This window comes from Mercenaria mercenaria, unplaced genomic scaffold, assembly GCF_021730395.1.
Source record: "Mercenaria mercenaria strain notata unplaced genomic scaffold, MADL_Memer_1 contig_114, whole genome shotgun sequence".
In the NCBI taxonomy this organism is placed as follows: Eukaryota; Metazoa; Mollusca; class Bivalvia; order Venerida; family Veneridae; genus Mercenaria; species Mercenaria mercenaria.
In genome coordinates, this window is record NW_026459117.1 from 55,234 (window position 1) to 75,582 (window position 20,349).

Consider the following 20,349-nt stretch of genomic DNA (forward strand, 5'->3'; position numbering starts at 1 on the left):
CACGTTTCTGCTACTGCTGCTACTTCTTCTGCTGCTACAGCTACTGCTACTGTTGCTACTGCCGCTGCTACTAATGCTACTGCTGCTGCTGTTACTCCTGCTACTACTGCTGCTACTACTACTGGACTACTGGTGCTACTGCTGCTGCTACTGCTAATGCTACAGCAGCTACAGCTACCGCTGCAACTGCCTTTTTCACGTTCTTGCTACTGCTGCTACTGCTACTGATACAACAGCTTCTGCAACTACTGCTATTGCTTTTACTAATTCTGCTGTTATCGCTACTACTACTACTGCTGCTGCTTCTGGCACTGCTACTACAACTCCTGCAACTTTTACTGCTAATGCAACAGTGCTACTGCTGTAAGTACTTATGCTGCTGCTACTGACAATTTCACTTTTTTTTTTGCTACTGCCGCTACTGCTACTGCTACTGCTACTGCTACTGTTACTGTTACTGATGCTACTACTACTGCTACTGCCACTATTCCTACCCTGCTGATGCTGCTTATGCTACTTCTGCTACTGCTGCTACATCTATTGATACTACTGCTGCTGCTACTTCTACTGCTGCTACTACTAATGCTGCTTCTGCTGCTACTGCTGATACTGCTTATGTCATGTTATTGCAAGTGCTAAGACTGCTACTGCTACTTTTTTTGTTGCCAATTTCATGTTTGTACTACTACTACTGTTGCTAATTCTACTTCCAATTTTACATTTGTACTACTGCTACTGCTACTACTGCTGCTCCTAGATTTACCTTTTTGCTGCTCCTGCTACAGCAATTTCATATCAATTTTGAAAGGAACTGGTGTATTCAAACCACTCCGTCTGCATAAGATATCGCATCTAAAATACTCGCTAAAATACTCGCGGCTTAATCTTTACCCTCGACTTTTTGTAGAATTCCTACTTAAATTGCAAAAAAACTGTCGCGGCTTTTTTTCTGTTCCTCGACTTTTTATAGACTGTCGGAGGATAAAATGTAGAGTCAAACTATAGACGCTACCGGCCACCGGAGTCAAATATTTCCTCGCTTTTTCCAACAACTATTATAACATATCGCGGTTTATATGTTCCTCGCGACATTTTGTACGATTTTGACAGAAAATCTCGCGGATTTGTAAGTTGCCCGCGACATTTTATACACAGACGATAAAATTTCTCGCGGGTTAAAAATGGCCGCAACCGGCCACCATACATATGCGCTAGAAGGAACTTTTGTTAAGCTAAATCTTGTTTCAGTTCAGTTTTTTTTATTATTTTGAATAAAATACATGTAGTATTTCACAATCTCACGTGATATTTGTTTTATATTCTTATTGCATAATATTTTGCACGCTTGACATAAATTATGTGCTACGTATTAAACCAAGGTAAACTTTTACCGGTTACCTGATATTTATACGATCTGGCTGTCACGTATACAGCTAGGGAAGAATAAATACTGATATTTTGTTTTAATATCCTATTTCTTCCCAAGCAAAGGATACTACAATGGATCTCCAAATGGTAAGAATTTTATTTTTCTATTTTGTTTTAGCATAAAAATCGTTTACAATCTAGCTGAATTTAACTTTTTTATGCAGGTTTTACAGTCTATCCACGAACCCACCCTATGTTTGTGTTGTCGTTTATGCGTCATCAAGATAAAGTAAAGTATCGCCATTTACATGCAAAACCTCTTTGCATTGTATTGTTCCGTCCGTCTAGTAGTGTAGGACGCCTCGTCCTCATTTCTTTTGGTTGAAGCCTTATTAGGTCGTCATGTGTGGAACACATCGAACTGGCTTGCTGAAAGTCTGTGGTTCTACAGAAGAGCCCGTCCATGCTTGGAATAAACTAGGACCCACAACTTGGTAATCCCTGAAATTTTCCAAACGACATAAATTGTGTCGTTGTGACTTAAAACATAACTGCTGTGGGTGTAATTCAACCGTCCAATATATGGTGTATGTACAGTACCTCTCCGAGTAACTGGATATTGAACTATTTTCAAAGAATTATACCCCTTAAAATGCATTGACCTCCACTTTTCTTCAATTTTAGTTTGGCTAATGGGTTATAAATTTCGTCAACGTCCATGTGGCTGAAATCTAATCTGTCTTTTTCATTCTTGTAGTTTCTTCCCGGGCATTTAGCACTTGAACTTGGACTGTCCTATTTTTCCGTCTATACGAACCAGATTTTACCTTTTCGCCTGCAACCCACATTAATGACTTTACCAATTTAGTTCATACTCACACTCAACAATTCTTGCGGCAAGACCTACAGATTGACCTATACATGGATGAAATTAAACCTCTCATGACCCGTACCTTCAAATTTTAAACTAAAAAAAGCTTAAAAAACGTTGTTCTTTTTTGTCCTACAACCCGCATGAATGACCCAATTAATTTCATATTCACACTCTTATAAATCTTGTGACAAGAACTTCAACTGACCTATATATAATACTAGATGACTTTGATCTTCGCATGATCTTTGCCTTTAAACTTGAAACCTCATAAAACATCACCTTTGGTTATACACCCGAGGGCATGCTTTTTCGTTTTGACTTGTCTTGGGGGATATTTTCGAGAAAAAAAATGAGGGTTCAGAAAATATTCCTTCTATAGCTTGTCAAGGGGGATGGAAGTCTTTTGAGACAGGGAGTATTTTCCAGGAAAACATGCCTTGCATATAGGTTGTCCAGCGTGGGTCTGTCAAGAGAGGTCTCTGGAGACAGCTTGTCAATGGGTTGTTTTTTCAGAAGAAAATGTCTTCCATACGTAGTCCAGGGGGTGTCTGATTAAAGGGGGCGGGGGAGGGGGTCTTTTGAGACAGCTTTTCTAGGGGGTGTTTTTTTTTCTTTAAAAATGCTTTCCATAGGTTGTCCATAAGTTGTCCAGGGGATGGGTCTGTCAAGGGAAGGGGGTGGTCTCTGGAGACAGCTTGTACATGGGGTGTTTTCAGGAAAAATGCCTTTCATAGGTTGTCCGGTGTTGTCTGTCCAGGGGGGTCTTTGAGATGGCTTGTGCAGGGGGGGAGGGGGTAGGGGCAGGAAAAAATGCCTTCCATAGGTTATCCAGGGGGTACGCGTCAAGGGGGGGGGGTCTTTCACGATGGCGTGTCCAGGAGGGGTATGTTCAGAGGGTACACTGTTACCTTATCCAGGGGAGTTTCCCCTACTTATACTTGTCCAAGGGGTGTGGGGGTTGTTTTAGGGGGGTATGCAAGGGGGTATTTATGGGCTGAAATATGTTTTCCATGAGGGTGTGGTACGGATATTTTCTTGAATAGCCCATTGAAGCGTCCTCTGCCTTAAAAGGAAACCGGTATTTCTGGTTCCTTTTTTGTTATAATTTCAATTTAGCTCGATATTAATGTCACCGGTACCCTTCTCTATTTTTCAGATTGTAACTTTTAAATGCATACGGGACAAGTTTTCTATTATTACTTCTGCGTTTGAAAAGTACGAAAAATACTTTCTGAATGAAGCATATGCGAATATTGAGTCTTGATGAAACACTTGTAAAGTGTATTATGAAATTTTGAAAGGGGTGCGGGTTATGCGCAGAAACCTAACTGGGGGTCTCAGTTAGGTTTCTGCGCAAAAGGTTTTATTTTTATTTAATCTATATTTTATGACAATATACTTACATGTATTAAGTTTCTATACTAAGGCACTAAGATCGTTTTTAGTAAAAATCTAGAGGTCAGGGCCTTTGATATATAGCTTCCTATTTATAACAAGACTATTGAAAAGAAGTAAAAGTACATTACGTTATATAACATTGGACAATTATATAATATGTTTACTTTTGTGCAAAAGTAACTAGAATTTTATATAATGCAAAATAATAAAGGTTAACTTAGCATATTCTTCGTATTGCACTTGTCTATAAGGTTTGATGCAAAATCCTTTTCCTTTCAAAGTAACAGCAGGTTACATTATCTTTTTTAAACGCCCGAAGGGACGTATTATGTTATACCCCCGGTGTCCGTCTGTCCGTCCGAAAGCAATTTCTTGCCCGCTCTGTAACTCTTGAACCTCTTGAAGGATTTCGAAGAAACTTGACACGAATGTTTACCACATCGAGACGACGTGCAGGGCGTATGTTCTGGATAGTTCGCTTCAAGGTTAAGGGCATACTTAGGGGTCAAAGGTCATATGACTTTCTTTCGTGTCCGCTCTGTAACTCTTGAACCCCTTGAAGGATTTCAATGAAACTTGGCACAAATGTTCACCACATCGAGATGTCGTGCATCGCTTCAAGGTCAAGGTCATATGACTTTGTTTTATGTGTATATTGCTCTCAATACCTGTTCTCTTGCTTTATTTGGCTGATCCCTTTTTTGTTCACTTACCATATTTTTAATTAAATACTTCCCTTTTCTATAAATAGCTTTTCTGAAACTTTTTTTATTATTGGCCGTATGGAAAAACTGAGACCACTTTTCTGTGGTACAACATGGATGGTACCTCCAATCCAATTTAGGAGTATTTTGACAGAACTGTACCTTGTAAGGATTTTTTGTGGACTTAGAATTATTTTTTCTGTGAACATTTTTTGTTTGGAATTTCTTCCCTATTGTTATTCCTGTCCTTTGGCTTCAACAGTCAAGTTCTTTAAATTTTGCTCCAATCCTCTGATATAACACTTCGGTCACACTTGCGGGTCAAAGGTCATACCTACGGGCACATTGCGGTGCTCTTGTTGTTATACTGCAACTAAATGAAACGACCAGCATATTCAAATTACCCACTACCTATAAACAAGGTTGCATGAAAACATTCTTGTACTCATAAACTTATCATCAGGTCAGTAATTTATGACTAACAAACAAACAGACGCACTGACGGACGAAATAGAAGAATTGAAGGCTGTTCATAGAATTCATAATGCATTCGTTAATGGTCTAGAATTCATGTAAAAATCTGAATACCCCAAAATGCATGACAGGGTCTATCATTTTCTACTGACTGACTTACATTTATACGAACAAACGGACGCAGGGCCAAAAGGTGACAGAAAAAAAGAGAAAATAAAATCATCTTCAGATTGTCCATATTATCTTCAATATACATGTATATATACCAAGTATTATGATAAATATCTCGTAACTTGTAAGTACTAACAGGATCCACTTTTTATACTCCCAGATTTATGGGGACACATAGCGTTGTTGTTGTCCGTCCGTCATCAAGGGATTACAATATTACTTAGCAAAAGTATTCCCCATAATCAGATGACATGTCATGCGTGAAACCCGGACCTCAAGCTCAAAGGTCACGGTCACACTTTGAGATCAAAGGTCAATAGGGTTTTGTTCCTGTCCGCTCCATAAGTTTGTCATGCAAAATAGGATTTATATATTAGTTGGCACCAATACACTCCTGGATGAGACGACATGTCATAGGCAAAATTTAAGCCACTAGCTCAAAGACCAATGTCACAGATGTAGGTCAAAAGTCCAGAGTATTTTTCCTCCTGTCCTGTCTAAAACTCAACGATTCGTGAAGGGATTTTTAATATTACTTGGCACAAATGGTCCGCATTATTAGACGATGGTTCATGCGCAGCACTCAGACCCCTATCTCAAAGGTCAGGGTCACACTTAGAAGTCAAAGGTCAATATGTGTTTTTCCTGCCTGGTCAATAACTCTGTCATCTATCAAGACATTTTGATATTATTTGACACAAATGTTCCCCATAATGACACAACGTGTCTTGCGCAACACTTATATCCCTAACTTAAAGGTTAAGGTCACAGTGAAAGGTCAATAGGGGTTTTCCTGTTTGATCCTTAACTCTGTCATCCATTACGGTATTTTAATATTACTTGACATATTGTTTATACATCATTGGCAGATATCTGATCATTATTATATACTGTATTAGAGAGAATTAGTTGACTTTGTATTTCATGGCAATAGTTCATTCTCTTGTTTGCTAAGTAATTCCATGAATTTTGAGTTTATCATTAGCAACCTCTATGGGTATAACCTCGTGATTAATTGACGTGTTTCGGCGCGAGTTCCCGTTATACAATCAATATTCACTAATATTTACTGGGAATTCACTGCTCCATATGATGGGATGTAATATTACATATTAGAAACTTTAGTTAAAGTCAAAGTGTTAATTTTCCTACGAATTTAAAGGCTCATAATGCTTTTGTTTACAATGTGGCTGCCACATATTTTGTTATGGGCATAAAATATACCTATTTCTTGTTAAATCCTATTTTCGATAACTGTTTTCTCAAAGATTTGCCAAAGGTTTGAATATAATTAATGAACACAGCAGAAAGCATTATCTAATCCATTGTAAATTATTACCCCCCTTTTAAGGGTCTAAATGCATAGGTTCATGTGTAACATTGAAACATAAAATTAAAAAAAATATGGAATTTTATTGACTGAGTCTTACCATACTATGAGTTCCGAGAAACACGTGTGAAGGGGTTTCCAGAAGGGGTCTTGATCCGAGTCGCATGCAATAGTTCAACAGAGGTCAGCCATAAATTGATTTTCCCATGTCCAGTTTTTATATAGGTAACTTGGTATGAAAATTACTGAAAATAACAGACGTAATGTTAATACGTGACGTATTGCACAATTTCACCTGATATTTGTTTTAAAAATTATCGCACTATATTTTGCATTATCTGCATTAATGTTGTGCTATAAAACCCAGGTAATCTTTCTACCTGGTATTTATACGATCTGACTGTCACGTATACCGCTAGGGGAAAATAAATACTGATATTGCGTTTTAATATCTTTTTATTTCCTATTTCAAGCAGTGGATAACGGATACCGCGATGGTAAGAATATATTTTTTGTTTTTGTTTTATTATAATAGAAAAAATATTTCACAACCGAGCCGAATTTAACTATTTTATGCAAGATTAACAGTCTATCCACGAACCCATCCTTTATTGTGTTGTCGTTTATGCGTCATGAAGATAAAAGTAAACTATCACCATTTAAAACGCGAACCCCCTTTGCACTGTTCAATCCATCTAGTAGTTGAGGTCGCCGGCAATTCACTTGCTTTTCATTTCTGTGGGTTCGAACCTTGACCGACAGTCGTTATGTGTTGAAGCCATCCAACTGGGTTGCAGCAAGTCGATGCTTCTACATAAGAGCCCGTTCATGCCTGAAAAAAAATAGGGATGGAATATTGGGTTATCCTTCCACCCGAAAAGCTCTATCTAGGTGCACATGCCATTAAAAGGGCCATGAAATTGGCCGTAATTTTTTCTCACGTTTTTAACAGAGTTTTAACAGGTCATCATTAAAATTCACCCATTACTTCTTACTATTTAATGGTATTTTCATGACCATAGTTTTAATGCGATATTTTAAAAAGCCATAAAATAAGTACATTAAAACCCTTTGATGGCCATGAAAAGCTGCTTAAAATAAACCATTAAAATAAGTTAATTGGCTCCTTAATATTTCATGAAAATTTTTTAATTGGCATGAAATTAATGTGCCATTAAAAATACACATTAATTCCACATTAAATAGTAAATACTACTGGGGCCATTAATTCTTTTAATACTCTGTTAATGGCCGTTAATTATTAGATTGGTTAATGGTTTCATTAAATAGGTCAGATTCAATTTTAATGAGTTCGTAATATTTTAATGGTATATCAAATTAATGGCCATGAAAATTTGCAATCAGAATTAGATACATTTGTATCTGAAGATAATCAACTTCATATTATTGATATTTGCCGTATTGATCTAAACTACGTATTTCTACACACGTAATAGTATCTATACATATGTACTGTTATGTAAATTGCTAGAAGAATATTTGATTCTTCTTTTTTTCTCTCATTATTTTGTAATGCAATCACATGTAACAGCCTCGTACAAACATTTGTCATATTGTATCATCATTCTGTCATATATTCATATGAAATGAGAAAATGGATATTGTATTGTATTGTGTTGTACTGAGAAGGGATTACAGGTACCGGTTTAAAAGATCAAGTGACCATGTCGGTAGTTTTAACTATTCAACATTTTTATATTGACAAACATTCTGACCAAATTTTTATAGGTACAGACATTAGGCGTCAGGTGTATTCAAAAAGCAACTGTTGATGACAATGTCAGCGGACAATGGGCGATCACAATTTAGCTCTCCTTCAGTACTTTGTGCTCAGGTGCATGCACTTAAACAGCTAAGAGCGAATGTTTGTGGGACTGCATCACAAGTAGCTCCCCCAATCAAGCGTACCACACTCTTTGATTCATTGCAACGAAGAAGCCATTGATCTGCCCATGCCCCAAATAAATTTCAGTCAGACTGTAAATCTTCACAATCATGTATACTGTTCACTTCTCTATAAACCTTAGTTTCTACTCAAGGATTGGAAAATTTTAAAATCTAAACTGGTCTGAACACATTTTATAATGTAAATTACTTACCCCACCCACTATCCTATACAAATGTTGATTATTTGGACCGGAGAAACAAAAACAGAAAAAGTGGCATGCATCAATACGTATTTACCCTTACCAAAATAATGTTGATTGATGTTATCAAATAAATTAATATGTTTTCATCCGACTTTCATTGAAATAAATCCGTTCTTTTTTTGTAAGAACACAATTTGGCAAACATTTGACAAAAAATGGCGTAACTGCATCAAGGGGAAATAACTTTAATGCAACTAAATATAACATCATGATATATTATAGACGATGTGTGTAGTATGTATTTATTGTGATTAAAGTCCATTTTAGAACAATATGGGACTAAAATTATAAGCATTCAATGAAACCAGTGCAAGCCAAAAACAAATAAAAAATAAATATTGTTTGTGCTTCTGAAAATATACGAATCACATTTTACAGAATGAAGGATTTAATGGGCATCAAATTGTTGTTAAGGGCCATTAAGTGTACTCTTAAATGAAATCGTACAGAACCTGAACATTAAATTAAATTTAAGGGCCATGAATAATCCTGTTAAATTCAAAATATACAAAATTTCACTATTTTTTCAAAGCCATTAACATTTTAGCTACCAAGCTAAATTTTTAAAGGCATGATACATGGTCAAAAATGGGTGTTTAATGGTATTTTAACATGTAACCCATTAATATTGTGAAACCTATTAAATAACGTGATGCAAGAATTAATGGGGTAAATTAACAGTTTTTCCTATTTAATGGATATTTTACAGGGTTTTAAACCATGTTTAATGGTATGTGCATCCAGTAGTGAATGTTACTGTTACTGTACCAGCATGTAAATAAGAAATGGACAAATCGTTCGATCATTTTTATTTTTATTTTTTTATTTCTAAATGTAATGCTAGCAGTTTTTAAAAAAGGCAGTACGACAGATTTCATTATCAGATTTTATTATTTCGCCTTTTTATGAAACTGTATCAATCCAGAAAATAATAATAATGCTATTAATTTTGCATATCTTCAGAAAAAGAACAACTTTACACAGTTGACAGAATTTAGTGAATAAAGTTATAAATCAGCTCTATCTGATGAATCATTTAAAAAAACATTTCTTCTATTCAATTACAGATGTAACTGTTTACTGTAACTATAAAAACAAGTTTGCAAGTCATATTAACAAATTATGTAAGATGTTTCAAAAATATATATAAACACAATTTGAGCCTAAGAGATATTTGGTATGACATGCACCAATAATCTGCCTGTCCAATGCATGTTGTCCGAGCGACAGAATTCCTAAACTATTTTCAGCAAGTTGTCCCCTTTTAAAAAAGAATGTCATTTGTCAAGAAATAGTACATGAAAACTACGTTGAACTTAATTATGTGGAATTTCAGCACAGGTACATTATTGCAAATACATCAAGAAGAAGACAAGTAGCAGTTGTTTTTTTTTTTTCAAAGTTTTAAAATTTGTTAAATTATCCGAAAGTGCCGTGCCGTTATGCAGTCTTTTTCAAGAATTCAAGGCATTTACTAGTACCAGTATAATTACTTTATACAGAAATAAACATGTTTATATGGTGTTCAGTTTCCATGTAAAAAAACTCTTTCTTTCTATGATTTGGAGGTGTTTAGATTTTGTTTCAAACATGGACCTAATTATGTACACTTGTCCTAGTTCAAAGACTTAAACAAGCTTCTAACGACAAGGTTTAATTTCTGTTTCAGTTATCGTATCTTTAGGACATGCCTTTATTTTTTCTAGATTAGATTATATCTTGTGCATGACATCTTATTTCGTGCGCACGACATTTTATCTCGAGCGCACGACATCTTATCTGGTGCGCAAAATATTTTATCTCGAGCGCTCGACATCTTATCTCGATCGCTCGACATCTTTTGTCGTGCGCACGACATCATATTTCGAGCGCACGACATTTTATTTCGAGCGCTCGACATCTTATTTATATATTAAATCTTTATTGTGTCAAGATCTTGAATATATCCCTTTGCGTCATCACCAGATTTTTGCTGTTTTTTTTTTTTTGGTTTGTTTGTGTATTTAAACTAATACCCCGCAAAAAGAAAGCAAAAACGGTGGCAATCATACTGATGACCCGAAAATAATATATAGATAAGATGTCGAACACTCAAAACAAGATTTCATGTGCACGAGATAAGGTGTCGAGCGTTCAAGATAAGATGTCGAGCGCACGAGATAAGATGCCGTACGCACGAGAACAGATGATGAGCAATCGAGATAAAATGTCGTTTGCTCGAGATAAAATGTCGCGCGCTCCGGATAAGATGTCGTTTGCTCGAGATAAAATGTCGTGCGCACGACATCATTTATATTTAAAATAATAGTGTCATGTCATAAATCTACCATCATAGTTTATTCTGATTTTACTGTAGTTTTCTCGCAGCCAGATTATTGCAAACAAGTGTGTGTAGTCCATGTTTTATAATTTTATTCCAAGTGATTTTGTGCGCTAGAACACGCATATATTTATACATTTTATATTCATTTGTGAATTTCTAAATGTTCAAATATTTTCTGCAAAAGCTGACTAATTGGCTGTAGCAGAAAAATCATCTTATCCACGAAATCTACTGATATATTGGGTGTTATTGTGTATTTACGTTCATAATTAACTAATCTACTGATTAACAAGCTTATCTAGCAGGTCAGCCTTTGTTAGGTATTCGTTGCTTGACAGTAAACATTTATCGGAAACCTGTCAGACGAAGTTTTGACAAAGGTTTTAAGAATTGATGGGGTCAACCTCTCGTAAGGGGTCAACAAAAGCTGTACAACTACATCCGAGCTGCGGTGCAGTTACGCAATATAATGGTTTATGACCGTTGCCTTTTCTCATAGGGTAGTGCAATTGTTCACGCAAATTTCACAGATTACACTTTGAGAGTTTTTTCCAAATCTATTCGACAGTTTTGCAGAATCTTTATTTCTGACGATGCTTCTACCCGGGTATAAATAGCAGTCAAAATAGGTACTATGGTAGAAACTGAGCCCATACCAATCACACCTTAATTTGTCATGTATGGGACTTGATGCAATCAACTAGTTTATAACACCGAAGACACACGTGAAGTTACAATTTGATATCTGCATTTGTTTTTGCAGATAGTAACTTGCACGCATAACTTTAACCAGAATTTTCTAAGTCCAATAGAAGCATAATTTGCCCAAAATACATGTCAGAGTTATGAGACTTGACGCAGTGAGGTTGGTAATTGATCTAGAAAAAGAAAACATTAATTTCAAATCCATGTGCCTTTAAATGATAGCCATATGTACTTGCATACAAAACTTTAACCAAGGTATGATGCCGATGCCAACGCCAGGGTAAGCACAATAGGTAGACAATACATAAATGTTCGTCAACTGTAAAATGTAGGGACATCAATTAATTGTCTAGTCGCTGTCCGCGAAATAGATACATAGGATTTTACATATTTACATTTTCGTTTTGTTTAACTTATCTTCTGCATCAGTTATTTTCGAGCAGCACTTATTTTCGATATACGTCAACTGAATAAATATACAAGTAAACAAAGAATGAATGTAAAGTGCAAAATGTTTTTAACAAATTAATGTTACCAGAAACGTTCACAGTTAGTTTGTATATTTAGCCAAGTTACTTGTATTGGGGAAGATTTCTGAATAAAAGTCAATAGTATATATATTATAGTGACACTTAAGTGTAATACACATACATGTTTAATATTATAACAGATTTACATAGAGCCTTTTTCCATGATAAACACATTCCAAGGCGCATTACATAACGCAAAGGCAGCCTCTCACGGCGCATCTTAAATTACGGACAGAAATGAAAGCTTTGAATGAAAATAGATTGATGTAACTAGATACATTCACCATTAGTTTGTATATTTAACAGATTTGTAATATATCTTTAATTCTTGACCTATGTCTTCAAGCCTTTAATGAATACCAGTGATGTAAACATCTGATTTAAGTAAATCTGCAGTTGATATCCTTTTCTAGATATCGGCGAGAAAGTATTTCATTTTTTTTTTTACTTTTATCTATTATCTATTTCAAGGACGGCGTCGTCGAACTGAATGTTGGGGGGACATTGATGACAACATTGATGAGTACGCTGAAAAAGGAACCTAGAAGTAAGCTAGCAGTCATGTTTAGTCTACCTGAAGCCATCGCAAAAGACAAAAACGGTCGCTGTTTTATAGACTGCGACAGTGAAATATTTGCATACATTTTAAATTTCCTCCGATCTGGCACCTTACCACGACAGGAACGGGTTTTAGAGGTGTATGATCTCGCTTTGTTTTTTCAAATTCAGTCATTGGTTTCACAGTTAGAACACAACTACGCCATACAATACCGAAACCAAATTACCGAACAATATAAATGCTTGAGAAAAAGTGGAGAGTACGAGCAACAGAAAAAAAATATTGTCGAAAAGATTCTAGAAAACCTGCACTGCACTCCTAGAGGAGATATTTCAATATACGTGACTGAAGCGTCAGGCTCCTGCATCGATTGCCCAATAAGGCCTGCCCATGTGTTTCTACAGCTCCCTTCCAATTTGTGTGATAGGGGGAGGGTTGAGGAGCTGAGGGCGTTACTTATATATGATTTGTGTGAACTTGGATTTGCAAAATCCATAGTTACTAAGAAAATAAATCGTAGTTGCGACTCTTGTGGGACGTTGTTTAAAGGCAAAGAGATTGTTCTGGTCGCACACTAACTGTAACTATAAAGCAAGAAAGACTTTCATGCATGGACGAAATATATATAGTAAGTGTTTTATGATCTTTAGCGGTACACGTTAATTTTTGTTAATTTCATGTTACTCGCAAAGGTACATTTAGGAATTATAATTTAGAGACTGAAATATGTTAAATATATGTGAACAAGCATCCTTTGTGTATCTCTAGATGTTTTCGGCACAATGTATGTGTACAATAAACGATCAAATTCAAGGAGCCGTATACTTATGAAAGTACAACATTTACAGTACATTTTGCATCTGTGTGAGAACGGATTTAGAAGTAATAACAGTGCTTAAAGGCTTTATGAAGAAATGTGGTTCTAGAAAGAAACAATACCAAAATTTATTTCAGGAAATATGCACTATGCACAAGTAGAATTAATGCCTTAGACAAATCCTACAATATATAAATATATAAAATACAAGAACTGCATGACAGTTTGTAACTTCATTAAATTATAAATGTTCCTTAATGTTAAATCCACACCAAACACTTCGTATGAACATTGACAGCCGACAACCCTTGTGAAAGTAATTCCTCAACGAATGAATTTCCATAAGAATCCAGTATTCTAGTAATATTCCTTTAATAAAGTTTTAATTGTACTACAACTATTACAAAGGATTTTAACTCCGACGAGAATAAGATAAGAAAAGAGTTTCCTTAGATATAGACGACCAAACGTTCCAGCATATGTTTTTTACAACATAATTATAAAAAAAAAAACTTTATCTTATTTGGAAAGAAAGTTACCGGGAGATTCTAAAGGGTTCTTTGTTTTTTGTTTTGTTTGTTTGTATGTTTTGGATTAAACGCCGTTTTTCAACAGTATTTCAGTCATGTAACGGCGGGCAGTAAACGTAACTAGTGTTCCTGGATTCTGTACCATTCAGTACAAACCTGTTCTCTGCAAGTAACTGTCAACTTCTCCACATGAATTATCAGTGGTGGAGGACGAATGATTTCAAACACAATGTATTTTATCAAATCGTCACGGAGATCATACGCTCCACCCGGGGACGGAACTCTGCGATCCGTAGACCAAAGCTCTTCCTACTGATCTAAGCGGGCGGGCTTTTGTATTTTGATGTTTTAATGTACATTTTTTTGTATTTTGATAAGTTTACTTAAAGTTTCCAGGTTTAAAGGTTTTTTATCTGAAATAAATGGGAGCTATTATGTTCCGCGGTTATATAAATATTTTTTTGTAAGAAAATATTTGTTATGTGTGATTTATTTCAATAATCATGTAAATAATTATGTAATTTGACTGGATATTGATTGTCAATTCTATGCATCTATTGTAAGTCATTTGTAATTTTGTAAAAGAATGAAAGTTTTCTTAGCTTGATGTTATTGTATATATGTTTTATACTGATGTTTGTAATTGGTTGAAACACTAATAAAATAGCTATAGCTAAATGGACGTAAATGCATTTCATTTATTTTGTAAGTATCTTGTGACTTTGTCTAAATAGATTTAGGTAGGTATTAAGATTAGATAAAATTATGTGATTGCATGATTCAAGTTTTCTGTCAGACTGACATGTTACTAACAATTTTTTAAAATAAGTGTAAAATATCAAACTTGTCCAAATGTATTAGCAAAAAAGCTAAGTATTGCGTAAGAAGAATATCGGACATGAACACGAAGAAATTGTTTTAGCCTTTTAACAGTGTATCAGCTAAACATTAATTTTGATCATACGAAGTACAATGAATTTCTAAGGGTCAATAAATTTTAATCTATTCTGGTGACAAGGAATACTACATCCTAATATTTAATATATTTTGTAAATAGAAATCAGTACACTTCATACTTTGTCTTATAATTGTCTTGTATAATTATGTACCAGTTTTCTTCTTGTATTTATAATCATGCACGAATGTTTATTGTAAAATCCATTGGCGTATAGATTGGTTATCTAAATTACCATAAAGAATTGATTGAATTGCATTTACGTTTTACAATATATATTTAGCAAAATGGCTTTTTATATATTCCTTTTACACATAAAACTACAGTTTTTCGATAAAGGATAGCTAGCTTTGGTGCTCGTTGTTCAGTTAAAGAGAGAAGAACCGATATTAATTGCTGCATGCTTGTGAAATATCGGTGGCGAGAAGTCTCTGATAAGCAATTACTTTCTGTTCTTTTAAAATGATGTTTAGTAAATCAATTTCAACTTGGTTAATGGAGAGGAATGTCGCTATATCTGAATCGTTATCATTGATTTGTTTACTTTTCTGATGCTGTGTTCAATGAATGACGACTTCTTTCTAATTGCATTAAAGTGTTTACCTAATTCATGGGCTTGTGATTAATATATGTGTTTATTGAGAGACGTTGGACAAAAATTTGTCTGGTGATTTCGAATCGTCGTGGTCGGTCACTGGTCAAGAATACATGTTTCATGTCATACAACGTGTGGAAGTTTAACGTTTAATTAATTGTTACGGTTTTCAGGAATTTTAGCTGATAAAAACATTTTTGCTTCTCTGATATTTTTAATTTTGTAAAATGATTATGTTTGCATTTCATATTTAACCTGTAGATTTCCGAAAGATTTTTCGTTGCCTCTGTTCATTGTAGATTTCCGAAAGATTTTTCGTTGCCTCTGTTCATATGCATATGTTACTAGTATTAGGAAACTAAGATACAATAACGCTGGTATAAAACGTAAGACAAACGTGAAAGAAGCTAAATTACACGAACATCGACAAGCATTCATGTCCTCTCAAATGTGTTTGAGTACGCGTGAGCAAATATTCTCAATAGAGAAGGAAGTTTTTCAATGCCTGAAGTGGTATTTTATCTTTCATGTTAATCGCTGTTTATCAGCATGGTCATGATATGCACCTGGAATATTTAAACGATCAATCTGGGAAATATACATGTATTAAATATCCATTAATCTTCATATTTCAAACAGTGGCAACCACAGCAATAAGGGCATTATAGCCACATACAAATTCCTGCCACTTAGGGTACCTGAAATACAAAGTAAAATGACAAATCTTATATATCAGTACCTAGCAATGATTATAACTCTGATACTGACTGTACTCTGAATCTATGATCTTAATTTCCCAGATTGATCGTTTAAATATTCCAGGTGCATATCATGACCATGCTGATAAACAGTAATGTTTAGTTATACATGTATGTGACAGGTATTGATGTTTAGTTATCTGTGATAGGTAGTGATGTTTAGTTGTCTGTGACAGATAATAAGTGTCGTTAAAACATATATGAGCCGTGCCATGAGAAAAACCACATTGTGGGTTTGCGACCAGCATGGATCCAGAATATTTGCTCACGCGTACTCAAACACATTTGAGAGGACATGAATGCTTGTCGATTAAATGTTCGTGTAATTTAGCTTCTTTCACGTTTGTCTTACGTTTTATACCAGCGTTATTGTATCTTAGTTTCCTAATACTAGTAACATATGCATATGAACAGTGCAGTCTGATCAGGATCCATACTGTTTTCTGTTACGACAGTATAGGTATCATGTCATGTGATGTTCAGTGATGAGTATTGATCCTGATCAAACTGCATGGATGTGCATGCTGATCTGGATCTATACTGGTTGCAAACACCATAAGGCTGGTTTTTGCATGACGCAGCTCAGTTACATATTTAAGAAAGTAGATGCATGTTTTCTTCTTTCATTGGGTTATGAACAGCATTTGTGCTTAAAGTGAATGAAGTCTGAAGGACTTTACGATAACGTTGAATAGTCCAAATGTTTTTCATAAACAAATGGAAGATGAAAATATGCATTTTATTCATTTATATTTACAATCAATATTTCCTTTTAAAATGGATGATGGAAATTATTTTATCAAATATAAGAAAATTGCACATCTAAATATAAGAAAATGGTATGATGTTAAAATCAACTGAACCAGTGTTTAATTAATGTCCAATCAAATGCGTGCACTGATGTGTCAATGGCAAAATAATGTAATTCATAAAGTTATGACTTACATCCGCTATAATAGAAATAAAGAACCTTTTTCATTTGGACTGTAAATATGAGATAATTTAACAGAGTAAAACCTTTCTGTAAATACCAGTCATGGGAACAGTGAAACATGGTATTTGTTGACAGGTGATTTCTATTAACTGGTTAAAAATTCACTGATAATGGTGTGACCTGAGTTTAAAAATAGTGGTTTGTGAAGACAGGTTTTATAATTTGGGTCTTTATTCATAGGTGGTCTATAACATGGGTTTGAATGTACAAACATGTATACATGTATTACTATACACTTTATACCATAGTAGAATTAACTTTTACAGAAAACATATACTAGTATGCCATGGAAGAAATGACAGTCATGGAGCAAAATAATGTCATTAATCCCGAAAACAATAAGCTTTAATTATATAATATATGATTGATAATCAGCTTACAGTTCAGTCTGTCCCTCTTTAGACTGACTTTAAGAATAAATTCACTAAACAAATGGTATAGTTAACACATGCTTTATAGACAACTGCTTATAAACATAAAATTGGCATTGCTTACAGTAATGTATGGGTGTTAAAGCCAACCTTGGTCAAGTGAATCCTGGCTCATTTGAATTTGGAGATTTATTCAAGGGAAAATGACTGAATCTATCATACTATACATGAATTTTATTTCTGTATTTCAGAGAGAGACACAAATGCAGAAGCTTTGCAGTTGATCAGGGCCCAAAACGAAATCATGAAAGAACTCACTACATCCGTTAAAATTCTAACTAGTTCTGTAAATTCTCTTAAAAATAGCATTGACACTTTAGACACTCAGAACAGCTTATTTAATTTTTAGATTAACAGCCATCATGGCCATTACTTTTTATGTTGTTAAAAACACAGTGTATGTTATTTTTAAACTGTGTTGAATAAACACAATATGTATTTATTTATTTTCATACAAGTACAGTTATCTGTGACAGGCAGTGATGTTTAGTTGTCTGTGATAGGAAGTGATGTTTAGTTATCTGTGACAGATAGTGATGTTTAGTTATCTGTGACAGGCAGTGATGTTTAGTTACCTGTGACAGGCAGTGATGTTTAGTTATCTGTGACATGTAGTGATGTTTAGTTACCTGTGACAGGCTGTGATGTTTAGTTATCTGTGATAGGAAGTGATGTTTAATTACCTGTGACAGATAGTGATGTTTATTTCTCAGTGACAGATAGTGATGTTTAGTTATCTCTGACAGATAGTGATGTTTAGTTGTCTGTGACAGGTAGTGATATTTAGTTATCTGTGACAGATAGTGATGTTTAGTTGTCTGTGACAGGTAGTGATGTTTAGTTATCTGTGACAGATAGTGATGCTTAGTTGTCTGTAACAGGTAGTGATGCTTAGTTTTCTGTGACAGGAAGTGATGTTTAGTTATCTCTGACATGTAGTTATGTTTAGTTGCCTGTGACAGATAGTGATGTTTAGTTATTTGTGACAGATATTGATGTTTAGTTGTCTGTGATAGGTGGTGATGTTTAGTTGTCTGTGATAGGTAGTAATGTTTAGTTATACATGTATGTGACAGGTATTGATGTTTAGTTATCTGTGATAGGTAGTGATGTTTAGTTGTCTGTGACAGATAATAAGTGTCGTTAAAACATATATGAGCCGTGCCATGAGAAAAACCACATTGTGGGTTTGCGACCAGCATGGATCCAGACCAGCCTGTGCAGTCTGGTCAGGATCCATGCTGTTCACTTTCAAAACCTATAGCAATTAGAGAAACTGTTAGCGAACAGCATGGATCCTGACCAGACTGCGTGGATGTGCAGGCTGGTCTGGATCCAGGCTGGTCGAAAACCCACTATGTTGGTTTTCTCATGGCGCGGGTCAATTATATGCTCGATATGTAAGTTAAGGAATAACATTTAGGTAATTGAATTAAAAGTAATGATGGAGTAAAAATCAATTATGGATACTGTAAAAAGAAAGAATTACTCAAATTACCCACTAGTTCTTTATGACAAAAGTGATATTTAACCATAAATCAAAATAGCATCAAAAATTAAAGGGAGGTAATAAATTTCAAAGACATAACTGATATACAGGAAGGAAAAGAATATAAAAATTTAGAAAACAAAGCAATGGTGGTTCGTAAAGTGTACACAGTTGATGACATTAATTTTTTAACCAGTTATGACCAGTACTTTTCTAAGTGTTAAGGTAAATGAGCAAGCATACATATACAGGAAATTCAGAAAACGTATTATAAACAACAATAGTTTGAAATGGTCTGCCAAGTGCTCGGACTTGTTTAACAAATGTCAGACACTGTTAAGTACAGTTTCAAGATTTTTAAGAAATATAGTATTTTCGCTTCTCTGAAACTGTCACTGTTTGTCAGATTCTTGTATAGAGGGAATATATATATATAAAGTACAGGTCAAGTTATTTTTTTCTAGTCTAATAATTTTTGACGGAGTTATAGCCCCTTTTTGACTGAAAATTCTGATACAAAAATTTGTCAGCTTTAAAACTTTTTACTTGATTATCGTTTTCAGCACACAGGTGTATATTTCATAAAGTGCAGGTCAGGTTCCATTTTTTTTACAGACCAATAATTTTTGACCGAGTTTTGGCCACTTTTCGATACAAAATTCTGTTACAAAAACTTGTCGGCATATTAACTTTTGAATGGATTTATAGATTGAACTTATTTCTGGTAAACATGTATAAATCTATAAAGTGCAGGTCAAGTTTAATTTTTTCTGGTTGTGGCCCTTTTTCCACTAAAATTATAAAGTTTGACAAAAATGTCTTTTCCACACATTACTTATTCTGAGGCATTTGTTATCTACTGTGACATTTATTTTTGTTATAATTTATTACTGAATGTTTTGTTATGAAATTACACAGTATAAATTAATTTGAATACATGACATAAAGCAATACAAATTAAACTGTCATCGTTGTTATTCTTGGACCATAACAGTATTCTTCTTCATGTGAATAAATTATGTGTTATTGAGCCTTCAGAAAAATAGGACTGGGACTCTTTTCTAAGATTTAACCTAGTAGTTGACCCCAGATGACCCATATACAACCCAAACGTAGATTTCATCAAGGCAAACATTCTGACAAAATTTAAACAAGAGGGTCATGATGACCCTG

General features: G+C 34.6%; 1 protein-coding gene across 2 annotated transcripts; it reads left to right on the forward strand.

The window, feature by feature from the left end:
* The first annotated feature begins 1,362 nt into the window (after positions 1-1,362).
* On the forward strand, positions 1,363-15,516 carry LOC128551482 (BTB/POZ domain-containing protein KCTD6-like). Of its 2 annotated transcripts, none has more exons than XM_053532353.1 (2): positions 1,363-1,515; positions 12,520-15,516. In XM_053532353.1, exons 1-2 carry the CDS (start codon positions 1,501-1,503, stop codon positions 13,183-13,185), a joined length of 681 nt encoding a protein of 226 aa, XP_053388328.1. In that variant the 5' UTR covers positions 1,363-1,500; the 3' UTR covers positions 13,186-15,516. The 2 variants fall into 2 exon arrangements, with proteins under 2 accessions (XP_053388328.1, XP_053388329.1); XM_053532354.1 differs by lacking the exon at positions 1,363-1,515 and adding an exon at positions 6,678-6,816.
* The last annotated feature ends 4,833 nt before the right edge of the window (positions 15,517-20,349 follow it).